Genomic DNA, 23,875 nt, shown 5'->3' with positions numbered 1-23,875 from the left:
GGATACTTAAAGATCTCTAAGTTCTTTGGAGGCAGTGGTGCTCTAGGTATTACTGCCATATAGCAACAATATTTATTTTGAAAAAAAGGTTCTTTGCTGTTATGAGAAAGTTGGGGCCAGTAAAAAGATTTTGTATGTATAGTTTGTCCCAGATATATACAGCTCTATACAGTGTCCATTCAGATTATATTAAAATCTTGGTCACAAACTTTGTTAATCTGCTTGGTTTTCTGTATGGATGGACAGACCGAATTCCTTTAAGTGATTACAGGGCTCTCCAGGAGACTTTGTAATGTCTTTGGACTTGATGAAATCAACATATCCTTATTTAAAACAAGGGCATCTGGAGAACCTTATCATCTACTCTGGGTTGGATCTTCTCTCAAAGTAGTGAATACTTTTGGGAGTATACATCTTTCCTAATATAGAACCAATTATGAATTCTTGGTATAAATATAAAAAGGCCATGGTGGCCAATCTCTGCAACAACATGTTATTGTAGTCTAAGATTTTAGTCAATACTAATTTCCTTTTTTTCCCCTCTAGTTTACATGTTGGTACCATCATTTTATTCCCTATTTTTGTACACAATTTATTAGAACCAATTGTTCTTTCAATGCTTGATAAAATTAACATAAATAAATTTGGTGCTAGGAGACTTTTCTTTGGGAATTTCTTTATAGTTTATTCACTTTTCCTTTTCTGAGACTGGGTTGAATTTTCAGTTTTGTAGACAAATAGCTTTTAATACTTTATTTTTTTTTGGAAGAAATGATGATCTACAGATTTTTAAAGTTAGCACTTACGTGTTTAGAAGTTCTGGGTAGTTTTCTTATTTTATTTTGTGCAGATTTCTGTGTCTTGTTCTGGGAAACTTATATTTCTTAGGTTATCTCTATCACTACTTAATTTGAGAGTAATTTCTTTTACATGTATAAAGAACATGTTTTCTTTTAATATTATTGCTTTTATGGTTCTTCTAGATTGTCCTTCACTTCTATCTATTTGCATTCCTAATCAGTTGTCTTCTCATTTCTTGGTGAAGCTTACTATAACAAGATTAAAGTTCTTTTATTCTGCTAATTACTTCTTCTGTAAAGGCCATAAATTCTATTTTCAAAATTCTCACTTCTCTTTTAAACCACTCAAGAACAATGTGCTATGCTTCCATGTTCTCCTCAAAGTCCACAGTGTCCTCCCTCTCATCAACTGTTGAATAGTTTTCTGTTGTTTGTAATATTTATTCAGACACACAAACTCATTTTTATTAGACCTGGAGGCCATATTTCCTTCTGCTATTAGTATTTTCCCTGTTGATTTAGCTACTTATTCTTCCTCCTGAGGTCTCCTCCCACACTGGGAAATTCACCAGCCTATTCTCTGTCCCAAATATCTTTTGGGGAGGTGAAATAGGCCCCAGCTGGATTCTGGGTCTTTCCCTTCAGGCCTAGTGGAATCCAACACAGTTCCCCCATGCATGGTATCCTGACTTTTTTTCTCTGTCCCTCAGTTCCCTGGCTCTGGCAGAGTGCTGCCACATTGGTACTATAGTACCTGGGTTTTAGATCTTTGAGGCTCCTGGGAATGAAGAGGTATAGAGTTGAGCTCTACTTAAAGCCCAGACATATGTCTTGTCCTTTCCTTTTTGTTCCTGTGCTCTCCGGCAGAAATCTTTTGCAGTAAAGAAGACTACACAGTATTGATTATTGAAGTCTCTGCAGCGTGGAGTCTGGCACTGGAAAAGGGGTAAGAAGCATTCTGGGTGCAGGGTTGTACCCATGGTTGGATGGCTAGTATTGTTGTTGGCAGTGTGAAGGGAAGTGGGAGAGTGAGCTGAGTGGGCAACAATTAGGTTTTATTTCATGGAGTTTTAGTTTTGTTTTGGGTGCCTGGTATCCCAAGCCTCGAAGACAGCTGAAGTTGCTTCATCACTGGCACATAATTTCTACTTCAGAGACGTCTGACAGGTTATGAAGATCAGAGAAAATGGTTAGACTTTTCCCTCTTGGTCATGTGACCTATGACATTCTCAAAGAAGCCAGAAAGTCCTAACTAATTTTTTATAACACACCCTGGAAGTTTGCAAGGAATAAAGTCAAGTTCACTAGTTGAGAATTTGTGGCCTCCCCAATCTTTTCTTTTCTTTTCTCCAGTGAATATTTGCTCCACTCCAGTCCTGTAGCACCTCTCCATGATTTTTCAGACTACTGATGATAGCTTAGTAATCACAACAGTCAGGTCTATCCTCGTTCACACTACCTTAGTAGATTTAACTCATTAAGGAGGCTAGGTGCACTTTCTTATTATCTACTTGTTTTTAGTAATAGCTTCTGTCCTTTGCAGTCTCAAGAACCTTGGTGTTGGTAGACAAAATAAGGGAAATAAGAGTGGATCTGCTTTCTTTCCAGACTTGATATCATCATTCTTGACCATGAGTAGTCCTGCCTCATTTTTTGGACTTCTTTTCCTTTACATAGATAAAAATTTCATCTTTTCTACAATGTCTAGATTTTCTCAGCCTCAGTTCATTCTGAGCTTTGGTACTCTTGACAGTATTTTTTGACAGATTTATGTCTATACCAAATACTTATATTCATCTCCCATTATCGGACCTTGTTTCCAAGTTCAACATAAGTTTTTAAAAATCAAATTGTCTGATAAATGCATACACATTGGTCTCTTTAGACAATTTCCTCTGTACTCTTTCATCACAATTGTTTCTATTTGTGTTTTCAAAATTTCACTTTTGAGATCTTTTTATCTGTCTTGGGCATATTCTCCCGGCAGAATTTTAGTCTATCAACTAGTATGAATCCTTTCCCTGAATTTTTGAAAATCCATTCTTCTAGGGTATTTGTCAAACTTTGGTGGTTTTTCTTTTGTTCTCTAATAATTCAATGGAGTGGTTCACCAAAGGATGCCTTCATTTTTAACCTAGAAACCTTTTAAGTGAGACTCTTGTGCAGATTAGATGTTTCCTTCTGTGCTTTTGAACAAAGAAATTATCATTAAGTCTCATGTCATTTATTGTTTGCTCTACTTTGGGTTACTTCAACCTTCCAGACATCTGCTAGACACAAGGTTGAAGTAACCCAAATCTCCTATATTCTCCTTCACTGATGGACTTGTGATCTGTTTCCAACTTATTTATTTCCTGTTTCTTGTCCAGATGGTTTGTAGCAAACCATGACAATATTGTTTTGATGAGTGTTGGAAGACTCTCTGTTACGTCCTGGACTCAAGAAAACTGCAAACTTATTTTCTGCGAACAGATATACTAAAGTGGATGAAGGCTGCCATTCAGTCATCACTACTTCTTGTTCCTCTAACCTTTTAAAGTAGATAATCTCCCACTTAAGCCTATGGGTATACATTTTCTTCTCAGATTGGAGGAAAAGCAATTGCTTCTTCCTCAGATAGTCCACTCTCTCCTCTTTGGTTTTAGCCTCCTATTTGTTAAAAAACAAATAAAGGCTAAGTACGCCATGCTGTTCAGATGTTACTAGAAGGGCTAAAAAGAATATTGGATACTTAAAAAGTGTGTTTGGAGGGGGTTAGAAAACTGCAGTGGTCACAATTGATATTAATGACTGTTTCTGAATGAGCTATATAAAAGGGACCTACCAGATATAGGCTAAAAACAGAAAGCACAGCAATTGTGTCTCTGTGTTAGGACATAGCTCTGACACTACTTTTTGGAAAACTTCCTAGAACTCTATTTATGGGTGCACAGTGAAAGAGTTTTCTTCATTTGTTTCTCTTACTGTAAAAGTTCTATCTTCTGCACTTCATTAACAAATAAAGCCTTTCTTGCCATCTAAATACTCTCACGTGTCAAATTACAAATTTTGAATAAAACACATACAATTTGAATATGCATCTTTCAGATTTAGTAACCTTAAAAAAAACAGATACAGTCTTAAAAAGAATAGAAGAGTTTGTACACAACTCTAGAGGAGATCACTTACGTGGAATAGGGTATGCAAATCTGTCAGGGTGTTTTGTAATGAGTGTATTTTTTATATGTCTTCTTCCAACACCATGTGCACCTATTTCATAAAACAAAAGAAGATATTTACAAGCTCAAAAAAAAATCAACTTAGTTTTGATCACTAAAACTATAGGTCAGTTAATAGTCAAACTTACCTAGTAAGACAAGTGTTTTCCTTTTAAATGCTGGCAGTTTTACAACTTCTTCATATGTAACAAGATCTAATTGATCAAACACTAAAAAGCAAAAATTTGTGAAAAAAGTTATTGAGTTAAAAGAATTCATGTAAGCTTTATAGAAAGACATTGCTATTTTACTGGCAACATTATGGTAGTGATAACAACTTTTTAAAAGATAGAAACAAATTATATTCAGATATAGCTAAAATATATATTTTATACAATTTAAAAAAATTGTCATTTAAGTTTTACAGGAAAAATATTCATTTTAGGCCTATGAAAAATGCACCTTAAAATCAATGACATCTAAAAATATGTTAAATACATGCACAGAAATATGTTTGTTTGAAAGTCTTGCATGTTTCTCCATGCACTACTCATCAAATGTCACAATTTCATTCAAAATTACATGCTGCTCAGATTTTTGCAATGATAGAAAATCAGCAATACTCTAAAGAAAAAAAAAATCTACAGATAATGGCCACACAAATACAATATCAGCACATCTAATGTTAATTAGAAGTAGTTAAATGCCTCCATTAGAAAATACTCTTTTTAGAGAATGATGAGAAATGGATGGAGAACCAATTTTCAAAATTCTGCTTTAAAACTATTGAGATGATAGCATGCAGGGTTACTCTTAAATTCAAGAAAGATATTGTGCTAGTAATAAATTTCAAACCTTTAACACATGCATTTCACAATTATAATTTATAAGTGTAAAAACGGCAAGTTTTCAAATTTCATTATGGTTTAGTTCAATTTCTGAATGTTGACTACTAAGCATAAAGGACTTAAATACAAAAGGAGTAAGTGCTTCTTCTGGATGCTATAATTTTATCCTTCTATGTTTATATAAAAAGATGGGAACTATTTCAATATAGTAATAAGCATTTTACATTGAATTAAATCCAGTCACATGGAAATAGAATGAAGGCCAAAACAATCTGAAGGTGGAAAGTTTTGCAAATTGGAAATTTTGTCATCAGTAAATTTGGAAAAGAAATACTTCTTTTAAAAAAGTTTTTTTGAAACTTTTTGTTTTTTCTGTTGAGAAACCAATTTTAATACATCAATTAAAATTTTCTGAAAGGGAATAACCATCATTATTAAAGTTAAAATAATTCTAATTCCCATATTTACTTGAAAACTTTGATGAAAATTTTAGTTTTTAGGTCAATGGTGACTATCTTCTGCATCCCTGATAACACCCCAAATGTACCAAGAAGTGAGTTTAAATTTTACTTTGATACAACCTAAATTTTGCATAAAAACTTCATTTTTGAGCTGCTATTATTATTTTTACAGAATTCTGAAGATTAAGAAAGGAACCAAAGAGAGCAGAGATGATTATACAGAAAAGGTTCTATTTAGTAAAAATCACACTGCCAAATGAAGATCTGGATAAAAATTGTAGTATTAGGTCTACCTCTGATAACTAGGTATCAAGCTCCTCAGAGCAAAACAGTTTGGAAACACAAATTGTTAGAGGCTACAGTGCAATTCAGTGGGAACCTTAAACTTGATATTCAGGATGTTTGAAAATAGGAAAAAAAACACCTCTGATATTCTAAGGGTGTTAATACAATTTTTTCTAGTAACACTGATTATAAAGCTATCTAGAAATATTTTAGGGATGAGGGGAGTATGAAGAAGAGCTACAAAAGTGAGTCGGACGGCTTAAGGTACTATTTTGGGCACTGGTGGTTCTAAATAGTTTTCAACCAAGAAAGGCAGGATTGTGAAAGAAATATATTGACAGATAAAAGAATCAGCTATGAAGGAGGATCAGAAGTCAAGACACTTTGATTCTAATTTCAGTACCTGGGACAATCTATTCTATACTAATTGGCTAATTCACTTCACTTCTTTGGAAATTAATGGGGGTGAAGTAGACAGTCTTTACAGTTTCTGCCAACTTTAAAGTTCTAAGTTATCAAGTATAAAAATATTTAAAACTAATTAAGTCTATCATAAAAAAATGCCAGATTTTCTGAATGGGTTAAACCAGTCCTTTTACTTTAGATTTACTCTTAATTCTATTCTCTATTCAATAGCCTATTTAAAAACCACACAAACACACATATACACATATGCACAAATGTGTTAGATACCAACAAATAAACAAGTATGGTATATACTCGTGTCCTAACTATATACTAGCAGCAAGAGAAGGGTTTACTCTGGTCTAAATGAGATCACCGCATGGTTATAGGGTTTCAAAACAAATGAAAAAGGACTTTTAAGTACATAAGAGATACAAGGAATACAAGGAGACCATTTAAAGACAGAACTTTGAAAGTTTCTGTGCTGCTAGCTTATAAGAAAGGAGTTATTAAAAGGAAATAGTAAGAAGCAAATAAAGAGGCATAGTCACTTGACGGGTTACTTACATGCACAGAGGCCATTGGGAGTAAGACAGCATGAAAAATGTACAGGGGTCATTGAGATATGGCTTGTATTATATTAGTAAAATAAAAAATATAATATGCACAAAATAAACTTTACCATGCAATATTCTAAACACAAGGCAAATAAATCACATTAAGAAATGATAAATGCATTTCAGTAAAAGTCTGGCAACACCTGGGTATACAGCAGTCAGTATTTCTAACGTGGTAGGCAAGCACAATTAAGCACTTCTAAAAAGGTATTTTGAAAGATCTTACAATTTTTCTGAGAAGGAAGAAGTGAGAAGGATTGAAAATGAAACATTAAAATAATCACTGAACAAGTTTCTAATACTCTTGAAGATAACTGAGTAACACTGAAGAAAATATCCTTTTCTAGTTAAAATTAAATGCCTGATCTAAAACTGATTTAGTCGGAGTTCTAAGTACAGAGTGTCTTTAACAGATGGTCACCGCCTTTTCATAGCAAATGGGGTTTGTAATCTTTCTGGTATTGGAGAAAGTACACTTGCTTTGAACATCAAATAATAATCAAATTCATTTCTAAAGCTTTAGAAATAATGTCTAGTACAGTTTGTTTATAACACTACAAATATCTGGCATGTTACTCAAAAAACTAGTCACTTCTTTTAAATATTTAGATAATCATTTCCCAATTGACTTTTATAAAGAAACATTTTTAATATTAATTTTGGGAGGAAAAAGTTAAAGATATCTTCAAATAAACATAAAACTTACACTTAAGAAGAACTTGCATATTAAAAATAAAAGGAATATATAGTGCATAATATATAGTGCAAAATTCTAGGTGTGTGGAATTCCCATTGCAATTGACTAAGACAGTGATAAGGACAGAGATGGTTTACTCTGGGAGCCTCTACCAGTAATATACATACGCAAAAAGTTATCTAAAAATAGCCTCTGGGTGCTCCAAAAATGCCTATAATCTCAAAATTTGACAATAATAGATAAAAAAATTGACAGTGATAAATGGGATCTCCCATTATTTGTATACAGGAAACAAGAGAATATCCTTTTTTTTAGCCTAGTGATCATTTCATTTAGTGGTAGTGATTGTGAGATTAAGCTACCAGCTGATGGTCTCAAAAAGCTTCTGAAAAAACAAACTATAGAAATTCACTAGAGTTTGGGGTTAGATTTTACTAATAATCAATTCATTGGGTTTAAATCTTATTGCTGAAGAGTATAATGTTAATCATTCTTGAAGCATTTGTTAGGCTAATAACAGCTCTTTATATAGATGATTTATTACAATAAAGTTTAATATGTTCTGCTAAGAACACCTGATACATTCTTGATTTGACAGTATCACCCCTTAAAATGTTAAAGAATTAATGAATTTGCTCTCCAAATTTGTGGTATTTAATCCTGAGGCACAACAAAAAATCTGGTGGAAAAGAAAGACAGGAACTTTGGAAGAAAGTGATGATGTGCTTAAGATTTCCAAATGGAGAAAGGGGAAAAAAAAGACTAAGCATCGTCAGGCCTCTACTTTTGACTTTGCAGAGAAAAGACAGGTCCAGGGACACTTTATCCTGTCTAAATCTTGTTTTTCCATAGTCACTTGCATGTTGTCTCCTTCATTATATTCTAAACTCCTTAAGGGGATGGACTTTTTGGGATGTTTGCATCTTCATCCCTTAGCAGATAGGGCTTGTGGCTAATGAATAACTTACTTACTGAGCTAAGGATTCTAAAAGGGATGGTTCAAGAAGCATGGGCAGTTTTAGGAGATAGATTTATGACAATACATTCAAAACATAAATCCTGGATAGAAAGAAAAGAGAAGACACCAATGAGGCTGGGCAAAGGTCAAGTAAAAAAAAAAAGACCCTAAGATTGATGTCAAAAAGGGGAGAATAATGTGAGGTTTGTGGAAAAGATAAGAAAGCACAAGGACCACTCAAAGCTACCTTTAGAGGAATTTTTTTTCAAAAGAAGGAATATGCTCATTTTTGGAGCAGATGCTGCAATGCTAACAGGACAGGGAATAAGCCAAATTATTTGTATCTATTGTTTCATTTTTTCTTTCAGAAAGAATGATCTTTAAATGGAAAGGTTTGACAAAACATGGCTAGAGTAAAATGAAAGTTCACGAAATATAAAGAGATATTAAGTTGACATTTAGCTGCTTTAAATGACTTCAGATTGCTTGGTCCAAATGATTATGTTTCAGGATCTTGAAAGAATGAAGACAAGATTGCTGAGGTGCTGTTGATAATCTCAAATTAACTATGGAAAACAAGAGAAGATATTGGAAGACCAGAGACAAGAAAATATAGCAGTTTTTATAGGAGATTTAAAAAAACCTCACGAATTTAGAAAACAACAAACTAATAAGTTTGACATAGATTCCCAAAAAAGTTCTAGAGTGTATTATTATGCAGATTGTACTTAAGTATTTAAAAAAGAAACAAGTGATCATCAAGAATCTGTATGGATTTTCTCACAAGATAAAGAAAATTGAATTTTCTTTTTATTAAATTAGTAGAGTATGGGAAAACTATAGGCAGAAAGCAACTGAATTTTAACAAGTCATTTGATAAAGTTTCTATTTGTATCTATGTGGATCAGAGAAATTTGGATTTCATGACATTACTGTTCAATTCACAGACTGCTGAATAAATGTAACTGCAACATGTTGATTAATGGGAACTTGGAAGGAGTTGTTGAGTGGTATGCTATAGCTTCTGTAGTTGGTTTTGGCCTTTTCAAAATTTTAATCAATGATTTGATGAAACAGAAACATATTTAATAAGGGTGGAATGCAGAATCAATATTCTGAAGTGGAATGCTAGCTCAGCATGAAGAAATAAAAATTTAATGATATATATTTATGCATATGAGAAGATAATTTACTATATGTACAAGTATAGAATAGAATAGAAAAGAAATTTTGAAATCTGGACTTATGCTAAAAAAATATCTAGGGATTTAATTGTTTACAAACTCAGCATAAGAAAACAGTCTGACATTTGCCCAGAAAGTTAGATTAATTGTAGGCTAAATCAATATAAATATAGTATATGAGGGATAATAATCAGTGGAGAACACGTAGAATATTATCTTCATTTTTAGAAGATAGACATATCAGGAAGGAATTGGACAAGTTGATATGTACTTTGAGGAGGATGTCAAGATGATGAAATGCTTCAAAACCACCTTTGGAGAGGAACATTTAAAATCTTTGAGATGAGAAAATTAGAGGGATATGATAGTTGCTCTCAATATTTTACAAAGTTGTTATTTGGGATGAGGTAGGGTTATACAGCTTCTGAGGTCTTTTCTAGCTCTTGATCAATGATTCCATAAAATTCTAAGACATGGCTAATTTGGAACTATGCTTTTATATGATTTCACATACATGACTGATATATCTTACCTTATGAATGAGTGGAAAGAAGAGAACTTAAAAAAATTAAAATATTTAAAAAGCCCCCAAATTTTTAAAAATACAAAAAAAGGAGGATGAAGAGAAGAAATCTGTATAGATCCATAGAGATCCATTGTCAATGGGTAGGAATTATAGGGAAGCAGATTTTCAATATTACCTTCTAATAGTTAGCTATTCAGCAATGAAGTGGAAGATCTTGTGAGAGAATGAATTTTTTCCAAAGTAATTAATTATTAGCTTACATTTATGTAGCACTTCATAACTTTTAAGGCATTTTCCTCATCTGAGAGGCAATTCAATTAATGTCCCAGTTTTACAAATGAGGAAACCGAGGTTAATATTAAATAACTTTTCAGAGTTACACAGTTACTAATTGCTGAGTCCTGTAATCCAACTTAGGTCTTTAGGTTTTTTCCCCTCTATATCAGGGGTGTTAAACTTACAAAGAAACAGAACTCTGAGTATGAACTTATATGAACTTAAAATATAGATAATGTTAATGTATGATTTCCTATCATAAATTACTAAAATATTTCTTTGTTATATTTTCTTTTTGTTTGAGCTGCCCTTGGCAGTTTTCAAGACTTTAAGTATGATACTTCTGTTCTGCACCATTTTGTTTCAAATCAAAACAATGTTCTATCAGAATGTGGATGAACACAAGTCTTGGGTTTTGCAGAGGCTCAAGACTAAAATTCCTGGCTTGGAATTTAAAGATCAGATCCCCAAGTTTTGGCTTTCTATTACCTACTATGTGTGACTTAATCTGCTTTTGGCCTCAGTTACCCAATAAAGGGGTTGTATTATTTGGTCTCTAAGATTTTTTCCAACTTTAAACCTTGATCCTATACAATTCTACTACATGCAGACAACCAAGCCCAAGTTTTTCTTCTATAAAACAGTATCTGCTTTGCCAATTTCATAAGACCATTTGGAGGACCAGACAGATTCAGACAATACATAGCTCACTTTTGTAATGTGCTTAAATTTTACAAAATACTAAAAAATAATGTGAATTTGAGTATTTTCCCCATTTTATAAACAAGGAAACTGAGTTTCAGAGACTTTAGGTTTGATCAAGGTCACCTAGTAAATGGCAGATATGGAAGTAGTTCTTTATGCCAAGTCTTTCCATAAAGTACAATACAACTTTGTTACCATTATGCTTATTGGGTAATATGCTGGACTAGATATCTGAAAGGTGGCTTTTAGATCTGAGATAATGATATTTTTTAATAATCTGTAATTAATAAGAAAATCCTCAGCAAAAGAATAGTCTCACATGTATACTTCAAGATTCAACAAAACTCTGGGCTTAGCTTTGAAGGTATTCTTCTGTTACCATCTCACCTCCTTGTGGCTTTTGGGAGTTTCAGTTATTTTGGGGGTGAGAGGTTTCTCTACTCTCTATCAGGAGATTTACTAGGGAGGAGGTTAGTAAACAGAGCAAGAGAAACAAAGGAAGAAGGGAAAGATTCTGGCTGCTGTTTTGTATGTTTTTCATGAAAATAACGTTTTAAAACTGCCACGAGAACAATCCAACACTTTAAAAATTATGGCGTTAAGACTTTTCAATCCATATTTAGCTTAATTCTTGTTTTTCTCCTCAAAGCACCTGAAAATTTAATACTATACTCCATATACCCTTCATTTGCTGTACATATAACTGTGTGTTCTGAGGATGAACTGACAGCAATGATTAGTAGCTTCCTTGCTTTCTAAATTAATCACACTGTTATTTTAATACAATTTGGCATTAAAAAATTTTTAAGCTTTATAATGTAACTTGAAAAAGTCTATGGTAAAAAGTCTATGAAAATAGTCAACAACAGATTAAGCAATATCACTGGTAGTTTAGTTCAAGTATTCCACTGAAACAAACCAAGTTTTTGATTATTCAGAACTCTAACTGACACTACTAGAATATTTAAAATGAAGAGAGATTAGATTACATTCATTTTGTCTTGTAATACTGCTAGCTAATATAAAGCAATCAGATCCAAGCTAGGAACTTCTGCTCCGTATGCAGCAGCTGCAATCATATCTTCAGGAAAACACAAACATCAAGCACAAGGTAGCGACTTAATAAATGGTAAACTGAATTGTTGAAAATAAAAATCAATGCAGGATAACTAAAGTGAAGGAAGAAAACCCTTCAAATTTCAAATTATATTATGAAGGCATACCCACTACACATACTATTCCCAATGGTCACTATTGATTTCTGGAAAAAACAAACAAACAAACTCTTAAGAGTCCTTAATAATTTCCCTTGCTGAATAAGTATTATGGGAACAACATATTATATTTCAACACAACACAAAGTGTTTGTGCCATTAAGTGCCAAAACACTGTATTCTTTCTATGTATAAAAGGATTATTGGATTTACTTAGGTTTTACTGTTATACATCTAAAATACAGGACAATTTCTGAAATTTTGGGAAAAAATTTTATGTCAACATTAACTCCTCATAACAATTTCTTTATTAGAAAAGGTTACTAATACATAAGAAGTACTGAAAATAAAATAAATTCCATTCTTTATGTCCCTTTGCACTTTCTTTTAGGTGACAGTATTTTGCAATTGTAATGGGAATTCAATTATTATGCAATAATCAACACCTATTTGTTTTAGTTGCAAATCAGGACACATGTACATCTAAAAAGCTGAATATTTCATATAATTTTAGGTAATAGATAACTACAATGGTAAAGGGAAGGCTTAGCAATAAAGGACTATAGAAAAACATGTCAATTTATATAATCTGCTTCAAAAAAAAATCATGCCTGCTTAATCCTTTTTCAAATTGGAAACTAAACTTTCTGGGGTATGAGACTGAATATTTTGGAGCTCATTTTTATTATACATAGTAAGTACTCCAACAAAATCAAAGGTTAAGAATGATATGTAACAGAAGAAAGCCAGGGGCTGGGAATCTGAAAGAATAGCTTCATTAGAGGGTATATTTCCAAGAAGTGGGTTAATTTGAAAAAAAAGATTCAGACCACTGTATTTATCTGGCTATGGTGTATTTTCATTAATGTTTACAAAGAACATGATTAACTGCTGTGATATCCCTCTTATACAAAGTGGTATTTTTTTTTCAATGAAGAGGAATGAGACTTTTCTCAAGTAACTGGAAAATATAAATGGACACAAAAGTTTTCTGAAAAATGGCCTGAGATCCCACATAAGACATTTTAGTTATCTGGGCTGGGATTGAAAAGATTCTCTTTAATCTGGATAAAGTGCCATTTGACACGATTTTGGTGACAGCTACGCTCTCTCCTACCTGCATTGTGCTTTGCTAAATATTTATCTTTGTATTGCTTCTTCTTCTTCCCAAACCAAGTACAGCTGGCTTGCTGCTCCTGTTTGGTCTTCTCCATAGCAATACAAGCTACTCTCCTAGCATAGAAAGAGAAAAGAAAATTTAGTATATAGGTTTATCTTGGCATAAGCATTGCTGACAAGAAACAAGATCTTATTTAAGGGGGACAAGATGTGCTGGTATTTATTTTCTGTGTAAAATAAAATTTAAACTAAAACTCCTTTAATCATAGAATTAAATTATCTTATAGTTCAAATAATCCAAAAATAATTTAGAAAATATAAGATGTATTCTATAGAAGTTTCCTAGTTATGTTTTTTTTTTTTTTAACTTAGGATAATATTAAAACAAGTTTGTATTTCCTCTGGAAAAGAGGAGCAGAAGAATGTATCATAACCTGGGGAATCATTCATAATCTGGAATAAAAAGTTTCTGTAACTTATCCATTAAGTGGGTAACTGTGAATTGACTATCGTCTGGTAGAATTCTTGGCATGGTACTTATATCAGTAAGCATTAATATTTTTTCTATATATGGAGTTTGTGGGACCAACTACATTTCAGCAAAACCTGCAGAATTACATATTTAATTAAAGGGCTAGTATTTACATATTTACATAGAATTACATATTTAATTAAAGGGGTCCTCAAACTTTTAAAATAAGGGGCTAGTTCTCTGTCCCTCAGACTGTTGGACTATAGTACTATAGTAAAAAATTAAAACTTTGTTTTGTGGGCCTTTAAATAAAGAAACTTCATAGCCCTGGGTGAGGGGGATAAACGTCCTCAGCTGCCGCATCTAGCCCGTGGGCCGTAGTTTGAGGATCTCTAGGCTAGGCAATCTTTACAGTGCAGTCATGTATGCAGTCCTATAAGTTATTACTAGAGTGACTCATGAACTCCAAGTTTTCTGTTCTTAAGATTTAGATCCCCGAAGAAATGTGTCCACATGTCCAAAGCACTGTATAGTTTGAGTTTGAGCTCTCTTAACATAAGAGGTCTCTATAAAATGAGATATATTCAAAAATAGCAAGAATTATGGCCCACAGTCACTTGTTTTTAATAGGAAAACTAAACACTTGCTCAGTAGTTTATAGTTATACTCATCATTTAATCAGTAATTTCTATTGTCCATTTGTGTTGAAAATAAGAATACTCATACCTGGATCTTCTCTATAATACTAAAAAAAAAAACCCTAAGATTTTATTGTAATATATATACACATATAGATAGATAGGCATAAAACATAACATTTATGTTACAATAGAACTTGTAGTGGCAAAGTGTTTCTTATATAACGTCACTGTGTGAAACTGCTCTTCTTTTATTATTCTTTAAACTCTATCCCAAAGCAGATGTTAGTGGTATCCAAAGAGGTTTTGTTTAAGGCTTTAAGAAAAAAGATTTTAAGCAACTATTTCCATTAGTGGAAATAGTTATCAAGACTCTTAAAAATAGCTATAACATTATTTAGATGAATAACATGATTGGTGGGAATTGTTTGGAATATATAGAATGATTTAATATTATATTTATGATACGATATTTAAAATAAATTTCATGAAAGTAGGTAGCAATAATTGCATGACTAACACTCCTAATTAGAAACCATGTTTCTAGATAACATGTTCAGGATTTCACATTTATATTCTTTCAAATGGTATTGCTAATACTGTTACCACATTTGACTATAAAAAGTCTTCAAAATCAGATTCACATTACAGAGAATATGAAGAGTTACTGTCAATTGATGAACCAATTCATCAAAAAATGAGTACTCTCCATTGTGAATAGAGTTGGAGCAAGAAGAGTTGAAGATGACTAAGAAATTAGAAGCAGACTTAGTCTGCAATGGCTTAGTCATGCTCATACAGTCCCTCTTAGGTAAATGTCAAAAGATTTGAATTTTTTAAGGAAGGGAAGCTGGGAACACTAAATCATCATAGTTTTAATACTTTTCAATACAAAATACATTTTTGTTAAAACTGGTAATCACAAGAAAATAATTTTGATTATCCTGAAGGCAAAATTTATTTTAAGCCATAACAATCTGAATGACCTAAACTCCATGAATATGTAGGTTTTAATGAAGGGGAATAGGAAAAGGAAACAGTATATATTTTAAGGATAAAAGATATCAAGAAAAATTTAAGACAGTCAATAAAAAGAATAAATTCTCCAATTATCTATAAGGAACTGACATGCTGCAGATATGGATTCCTTCTATATTCTTAACCTAGATTTTTTTTGGCTAGTGGGGTAAAAGTACATATAACTAAATATGCTAATATAATAAATCAAAAGTGAAACACAGTTTTCTTTGAACAGAAAACAAAAGCATACCATTCTTGAAGTTCAGGAGAAGGAATGAGACCTGCGGTACCATTTTTGGAGTTTTCCAGTTTACCTTGCCACCAATTGTGGTCATCCTTACTAATAATCTGGATAATATCACCGACTCTAAATCGAATACCAGCTTCCTTGCATGGGATAAGATCATCCTTTGCTGGATCATATTCAAATTGTGCTCTTACATAGATCTACAAAATAGGATTTTGTAAGAAAAGGTGCCACAATATGTTCTTCTAATAACCACATAACATTTATAAACAAAAAACCAAAAAGATGAAAGCAAAAGATAGATGAAAATGAAGAACAAAAAACATCTAAAACTAGAAATTAAGTGATGCTATTGTAAGATGGATGAGCAGGATCTGATTACCACTATTACATTATCTTTAATATCTAAAGGTTCTAAAAATTGCAAAAATATCAACTTTCCCAGTTAAATGCTGCTTTTGCATTTTATAAACATTTAACCATTTAGGGTTAAAGAAAGTTTTCTTTTATTGAAAATTTGATTTAATCATTCATTACCCTTAAGAGAGTAAGTTTTAAATTATAGGGACAAGTGTTTTTAAATGACTAGAAAGAGTTTTAATATTTAACATTAAACCTATCATTTTAAAGCCTAAATATATTTTTAATGATGCTAATATTAAAGCAATTGATAATACTCCTTAGCAGTGCTCATTTTACCCTTATACACTGAAGTTCAATTTATTCTACGTAGTAGCAGAAATTGTAGGCTATAACAACATCAGAAATATAAGTGTTTCCAAATGCTAAAGTTAAACATAAATACAATTCAAGGTATGTGTCCCTATGGTATTTTGCCTTTTTTGTGGATAGACAGTTTTCATAGTTATCTCTTTTTGATGTGCCAATGCAACTCCTGAAGCATCCCTCAGGCTATATAGCTCAAGAACTGAGTTTCTGATAGAGGGAGAAACCATGGAGGGTAGTGTGATACTGTGGAAAATCAGACTCATGTAGAGTGCTAGTCCTAATTTTGAATTCTGACTATGTAACTTATTACTTGTGTCATCTTGGATAACAACAAGGACACCCTCCTTGGGCCTTGATTTCATTATCTGTAAAAAGGAAGTATTTCATTGTATTACTTCTAAGGTAATGATTATGTACTGAGTGGGCTTATCTAGTGAACACTGCTAAATCGAAAAAACAGCACATGAGCAGCATTTTAGAAACAAAAAAAAAATAAGGAATTTTTGTTGCTGTGCCTTCATTTTCTTGGTAAAGATACTGAAGGTTGTTTGCCATTTTCTTCCTCAGCTTATTTCATAGATAAGGAAATTGAGGCAAACAGGGATAAGTGACTTGCTAAGGATCACACAGCCAGTAAATGTGAGTGACTGGTTTTGAACTCAAGGAGATAAGTCTGTCTGACTCTAGGTCCACTGCTCTGTTCACAGTGGCACCTAGCTGCTCTGATCACTGTAATTACATAGTTGGCATATGATGAAGTATGCAATGACAACTTTTCCCTATGGATATTAAAATATAAGCACTTCAAGTCTGGTGACAGGCTAATTAGAAAAGGACTTAATTAGAAAAATAAAATTTGGGATTCAAGTACTGCTAAAATTATTGTTTCAAGATACTTTATTAAAGGAATCATTTCAGAGTATCTTATTAAAAAGATGAATTTTTTAAAATAAAATGTTTACATGATTATACCATGGGTGAAATGTTAGTTTTCAGTTTATATGAAACACTTTTATAATTACATTTCTTATTACTAAATTTCAAATAAAACTAACAAAGTTGTGATTTGAGTAATGACAACAAACTGTTAATGATTAAGTCACTGTAAAACCAATCTGACTATTTCCTAATTTAAAAAAATTTGCTTCTTAGAAATTCAGCCTGTTAAAAAAAGCCAAACTCTACGTCTATATTTAAAACCCTGTGCTCTTTTAAATTTTGGCAATTAGAAAATGGTTTTCCTAGTGGCAAGCACCAGGAACAGCACTTAACTTTCAGTATTTTGGGTTATCTATCATGACTAAAACTGTTAAAGACAATTTTGAATCATCATCCTGATGTCTCTGGCTTAGTACAGAAGCTGGGGTATCTGCACTCTTAATTTCACTTTCTATTTCCAAAGGATTTTTAAACCCCCCACTAAAATTAATTTAATCAATGAATGCTTTAATAATATTTCCTGCTTAGTGTTTTTGACCTTATACATTGGTTGACACTAGATTCAAACAAAATTGAGTTTCATTTCTATCTCAGAAGTCAATACCCAAGGCTGAATTCTTAATCAGAAGTACCAAATGTCAGGTTGAAATTACAATAACGTGCAATATACAATGTACAATATATGTACATTAAAAAACACATAAAGAATTAGTCATGTATAATGTGTTAAAATGAAATGATACCAGCTTTTAAAGCTTAAATGTTATAGACCAATATACAAAAGATATGGGATGGAAAAGAATAAGAAGGGACTGGCTATTAGCAACTAAGTTTAGAAAAGTTTCTACAGAGGATGTCTATTCACCTGTCGTCCTTTTGGTTGGGTAGTTGATGGCAAGTCCTGTAGAATAAAGCCAACCCAGGTGAAAAATTTTCATTTTACTTTTCAAGAGCACAAGGCAATTTGTGTATTCTGTTAGTTATAAAATGGTAAAACATAAGCCAAATTTATATTTTAAATATGAAGTATTTTTCAGAAACACTTTACTTAACGAAGAAATAAAACCCAGGCCATTTAGCAGCAAGCTGAAGAAAGCAGTTAAATTTAAGCAGACAGAAAATGTGCTTTTAAGAAAAATTCAGCATCTTCAACACAAAAGCACCTGCAACTGAAATTCCACCTCCCCCTTTAGATAAAAATTAAAAAATAAGAAATAAAAGAAAATATTATTGCCCTTTTCAACTCAGTAATGGTAATCTGTTGGATTTTAAGAAAATTCAATATTTATATTTATTTTTACAACCTGAAAGTTATTAAATATTAGATGTCATAAATTATTGAATAGCCTAGGTCTATTTTGAAAGTTTAAAAAAAGGTGACAAAATTTTCATTATCTTTCACAATTCTCTTTTTTTCCACAATACTTTAATATGAGTACCATGCAACTGGGATTATTTCTAAATTGCCATTTTACATATTACTTGAAATTTTTATATAGCTCTTAAGATATCTGAGGACACTTAAACTACATTATTGGAGTCCTAAGTATTCAGAATTAGAAAAGAAAAGTGGTAGCAACAACACTATTATGAAAGGTAGATATTGCCACCTAAAATTACTCTATATCTTAAAGTTTAAAAAAAATCACTCAAAATTTTATGATATTTTTTAAAAGCACTAAAATTTACAATACTGCTGTTCCCCAAGTTCACATGGAATATAAAGTACTTTGTGTTAAAGATGTGATGATAGCGTGGCTTATAGTGCAATCTGAAGCCATTTCCTTTTGCTTTTCATATCCAGGCAAGGCTCATAGTTCACAAAAATTGTGCACGTACCACAGCAGCAGAGGGCACACCAATTCATAAACTTAGATAGCGGAAACTAAAACACATTATGAATTATTGTTCAAAGCATAAAATATGAGAATATCCCAAATGTCTGCTCTGCAACGTACTTTTAAAAAATTTGTTAAAAAAAAAAAACTGAAGAAAAAGCCTTTGCTTAGGTTTCAGAAAAGTAATACTTTAGGCTGGAATACTTTTAGGCTGGAAACATTTTTGGAATGTCTACAACTGGGGTGCATTTATAGCTTTTTGAATTTAGCTCATTAAAGAGTCTTTTTTTTTTTTTTAAGAAGAAAATGATGAAAAATATTTTCCAGAAAACCATGTTGGAGTTGTTGTGGCCCTTGTATATCAGCAGAAGGACAATATTCCCACTGAACACATATGACTAGAACAGTGAGCAGGTGAGCACCAACAAAACGTTCACACTTTTGCTGTGTGTAACTAGAGGTCTTACCGAAACAGAATTGTTGGTGCTGCTATGACCATTAGCTGGGGACTGTCTGGAAGTAGAGGGGGAATCTCTCTGAAATAAGATACAAGGTTCATTAACACAGCACTATCACAGGAGCACAGATATTTACATGAACAGTTACGGCGACAACTTGACAACCATTTTGGGGAGGTTTTATCTACAGCATTTTCATATAGACTTGCATAATTTCATAGAAACATGGACTGATATTGCAAAAAAGGAAAATGACAAATCTTTCAAGTATATGAAGACCTCATTCATTAACCCACTTGTTTTATTCTTCAATATTCCATAACATTTGATTTCCTTAACAGATACCCAGGAAAATGAAAGATTAAAATCCCAACAAGCACAATTGAAAAACAAACCCCACTAAATGACTGTTGTGCTAATTATCTTAACTATGACAAATTAATACAATAAGAGAGACTTTGCATGAATATTTCTGAATTTTGAGATCCTTCAGTGTCAAAGATTGCTAACTCCTGAAAATATTTGAAACTTGCAAAATATTGATGATATTTAAACTGACTCATAATCTCGTTCAAACATATGCTAAATTTTATGAGTAAATAAGGGTAAAGAGAAGTGGGAGCACTCTTTTTTAAATTTAGTATATTGATTAATATCTCCAGGTTTATTAAAATGTTCACCCTTGTTAAAGTCCCCAGAAGTAAAATTCGCCTATACCAATAGTACTTTGTCCTACTGATCACACTTATAATCAAAGTTGTCACACTCAGAATTATTCTCAGTCTCTTTCCTGTTCATTTTATAGATATTGGTTTCTTTGAAAACCAAAGGAAATAAATAGAAGAGAACAAGGCAAGTGGAGGAAAAGTTCATTAAGTATATCTGGTTTGTTACCAGCTTTCTTTTATGCTTTTGGCAATGAAAAGTTAGTGTATTTGAGAATGTTTCAAAGATAATTTGTCACTTTTTTTTTTTAAAGGAGGGAGAAGTACCAAGCCTGCTATAGAATCCCGAGATAGGCATACACACTATAAAATTGTGTGTGTGTGTGTGTGTGTGTGTGTGTGAATGGAGGTGGTGTAGGAGAGAGAAGTTGTGTACCAAAAGTAATGGGTCTCTAAGTAAGAAGCCTTTTTTCTTAGAAGTCCAGAATTTAAACTTATGATATCTATTGTTGCATCCCAGTGGCAATAGGTATAAAACCCTTAAACTTCGATCAACTAACTAAAAGCATCTTTTCATTAATACATTAGCTTCTCTAGAATACTTAACATTACTTATATTTTCCACCTTTTTTGCCCACCCATATTGTTTTATTTTGAACACCAAATTTTATATAAAATCTTGGATCTGTTTTTTATTTTTTGGGATTACCCTTAATTGAAATTCCAAGAGCAGCCACCATGAGGAGCTCAAGACCTAATATGGCAGAACCTATACTAGATCTGCTATTAATCAGTGTGTTTTATGGCTCACTAAAATCTACGAAAAAGACACACTCCCATTCCTTCTAGATACCTTGGAGTAAAATATTAAATCCTTTGAATTTTTCTTTTGTAATTTATAGGACTTAATAGAAGATAGCAGAAATAACACTATTCCCAATTTTCTAAAGAACCTCTAATAAATTGACCATTTAGAAATTAACTTAATGAATGCGTACTTTATACCAATATACATATATATTTATTTACAGACTGTGAAGGAGTATTATTTAAATGAATGTGTAAAATGGAAAGAAAGACTGCTACCATTTACATAATTTATATCAGTCTATCTTTCTAAATCTGTCTAAAAGGCAAGCTTTTCATTTTATCCAATAATTAGACTAAAACTTGATTAATATCATACAAGGGAACTACTGTAGCAAATTTAATTTTTCATAAGCATTATAAAAATAACTTTTAACAAATCCACAAAAGGTCTGCATATATCTATTTTCTTTTAGTAGTTTTAAATTATCAATTTAGTATTATATATGCAAATTCTTCAATCAGAATTAATCGTCACAATTGTTTGAGTAAATTTCCTAAAACAGAAAAAAGATTTCAAGTCAACTTGTACATTATGAAATCACTTGTCATGTTCTTGGAAAGAAGAAATATTTATGAAATTAGTTAACAAGGAAGTGAAAAGTTCTTCCTGGAAACATTACTGCAATGATCTTATTTCTTTCTCTAAGAACCTATCTTCTCTTCCTTAAGTACTCTCTCCCTTTAGTTTAGATTTTGAGTTGCAAAGCATTAGTCAAGGTGCTGACGAAATTCATATGGAGCTTACACTGAGTAGTCGGGTGGGACCCACTTCTCTGTTCCGTTATCTTTGTTGTAAAATTGGTGTGCATGATCTAACAGCACAGGCAGAAACAATTTTCCAGAAAGCAATAACATTCAGCCATCAGCAGGCAGTTAGTTACAGGACTGAGAAGAAATGGAAATGGTTCATTAGGTTCATTACCTCACAGGATGAAGACTGAGTGCGATAACTTGGCACAATCTTGAAGGTAATACTCCCCCGCATTTCCCTCTGGAAAATAAAGGGTGTTTTTTTTCTTTATAAATAAATGTTGCAGGAAAACAACCATCCTAAGAAACTATTTAACATTTGTGAGGTAGTCATTGAAGGCCTCAGCACATATTATAATTGCATTCTATAATAAAAAAATGAAGTGGTGAAAAACTCTAGTTTACATTATATTCTATGAACATAAAAACTAAAGTTTTATATACATTTAATGTGCAACAGCATATACACTGTATAATACTTTTATCTCACTTTTTTCTTATTCCTGACATTCCTACAATAACGAATTAAATGAAGGAATTTCATCATGAAAGGGCTAGGGGGTGGGGGAAAGAGATGGTATATGATTTTAAGTAGAGTTAGATAAGGCCACTTGATAGCTTTAAAAGAAACTGATATAGGAACCAATTTTTCTCTTTTTTCTCACATAGACCTTGAGATTAGATGGCTAAAAATGAAGTTTACCTCCCCTCCTACCTTTCAGAGTAAATAAACTTCTTGCTGTGATTTTGCTGACTATAACCAATGTGCAATTAGCATTTACTATAAGCCAGGCCCTGTGCTAAGGAGTGGAACTACAGAAAAAAGTTAAAAACATATTTCCTGCACTTAAGAAGCCATAATTGGAAAATAGCATGACATAACAATATATATATAAAACATACACAGGGTAAAGTGAAGGCAACTTCAGAGGAAAGACAGCTGCAGTGGGAGTAGGAAGGAAGGATGACAGTGGTAGAGGTCAAGAGAGGACTAGGAAAGCTCTTCTGTAGAAGGGATTTGAGCTGAGTACTAAGGAAAGCTAGGAGGCAGATGTAAGAAGGTAACATATCCTAGGCATGGAAGGGCAAAGGTACTGTGTTGTGAGTAGAAGAGTCACATATAAGGGACAGTAAGTGGGCCAGTGTAGAGCATAATGAGGGTAATAAAGTATAAAAAGACTGGAAAGGGGCAGGGCTGTAAAGGGCTTTAAATGCTAACTAGAGGATTGATCCAGGCAAAAATAGGGCTCCATTGGATTTTGCTGACTGAGAAATGACATGGTTGGACTTGTGTTTCAGGAAGATTACTTTGGCATCTGGGTGGATGACCTACAATGGGGAGACTTAAGGCAGAGCCAACTGAAAAGCTACTCTAATAGTTTAGATATGAGGTGAGAAGGTCTTCTACTGAACTGGCCTCTGTGTAATCCAGCAAGCAAGCCATAATTATAAATCTAGATGATCATAAAAGAGATATTCTATAATGTTCATGGCAGGAGAATGGGGTATAGTAAATTTACAAGTATAACATATTGGCAAAATGGCCTTTATGTATCTGGTGAAACAAAGATGCAGAGAAAATGTTAAAGACAAAAATGTTCAGCAAGAATACTACATTTTCTTAGATAAAGAACCATTTATCTTCTGATGGACGTGGCTCTCTTCAACAATGAGAGGATTCAAACCAGTTTCACTTGTTCAGTGATGAAGAGAGCCATCCACACCCAGAGAGAAAACCATGGAACTGAGTGTGATTCACAACATAGCATTCTCACTCTCTCTGTTATTTGCTTGCATTTTGTTTTCTTTCTCAGTTTTTCTTCTCCTTCCTTCTTGATCTGATTTTTTGTGTGCGGCAAGATAATTGTATAAATATGTATATATATATATTGGATTTAACATATATTTGAACATATTTAACATGTATTGGACCACCAGCTCAGAAAGGGGATGGGAG

At 32.6% G+C, this 23,875-nt stretch overlaps 1 protein-coding gene across 14 annotated transcripts in view; it reads right to left on the bottom strand.

The window, feature by feature from the left end:
• The window catches only part of CASK (calcium/calmodulin dependent serine protein kinase), a 392,591-nt gene that overhangs the window by 19,328 nt on the left and 349,388 nt on the right, over positions 1-23,875 (bottom strand). For 5 of the 14 annotated variants that reach the window (XM_031959388.1, XM_031959390.1, XM_031959391.1 and 2 more), the window contains 7 exons: positions 22,091-22,159; positions 19,643-19,711; positions 18,203-18,238; positions 15,673-15,869; positions 13,291-13,406; positions 4,147-4,227; positions 3,969-4,049 (listed from right to left, as the gene is read on the bottom strand). In XM_031959388.1, coding sequence (XP_031815248.1) covers positions 3,969-4,049; positions 4,147-4,227; positions 13,291-13,406; positions 15,673-15,869; positions 18,203-18,238; positions 19,643-19,711; positions 22,091-22,159 — 649 coding nt within the window. The remainder of the gene's footprint in view (positions 1-3,968; positions 4,050-4,146; positions 4,228-13,290; positions 13,407-15,672; positions 15,870-18,202; positions 18,239-19,642; positions 19,712-22,090; positions 22,160-23,875) is intronic. The other 9 variants (XM_031959389.1, XM_031959392.1, XM_031959395.1 and 6 more) reach the window with 7 other exon arrangements.

This window comes from Sarcophilus harrisii, chromosome 3, assembly GCF_902635505.1.
Source record: "Sarcophilus harrisii chromosome 3, mSarHar1.11, whole genome shotgun sequence".
Lineage (NCBI taxonomy): Eukaryota > Metazoa > Chordata > Mammalia > Dasyuromorphia > Dasyuridae > Sarcophilus > Sarcophilus harrisii.
The sequence above is the reverse complement of the archived record's forward strand: the minus strand, read 5'-3'. Positions and strand labels throughout refer to the sequence as shown.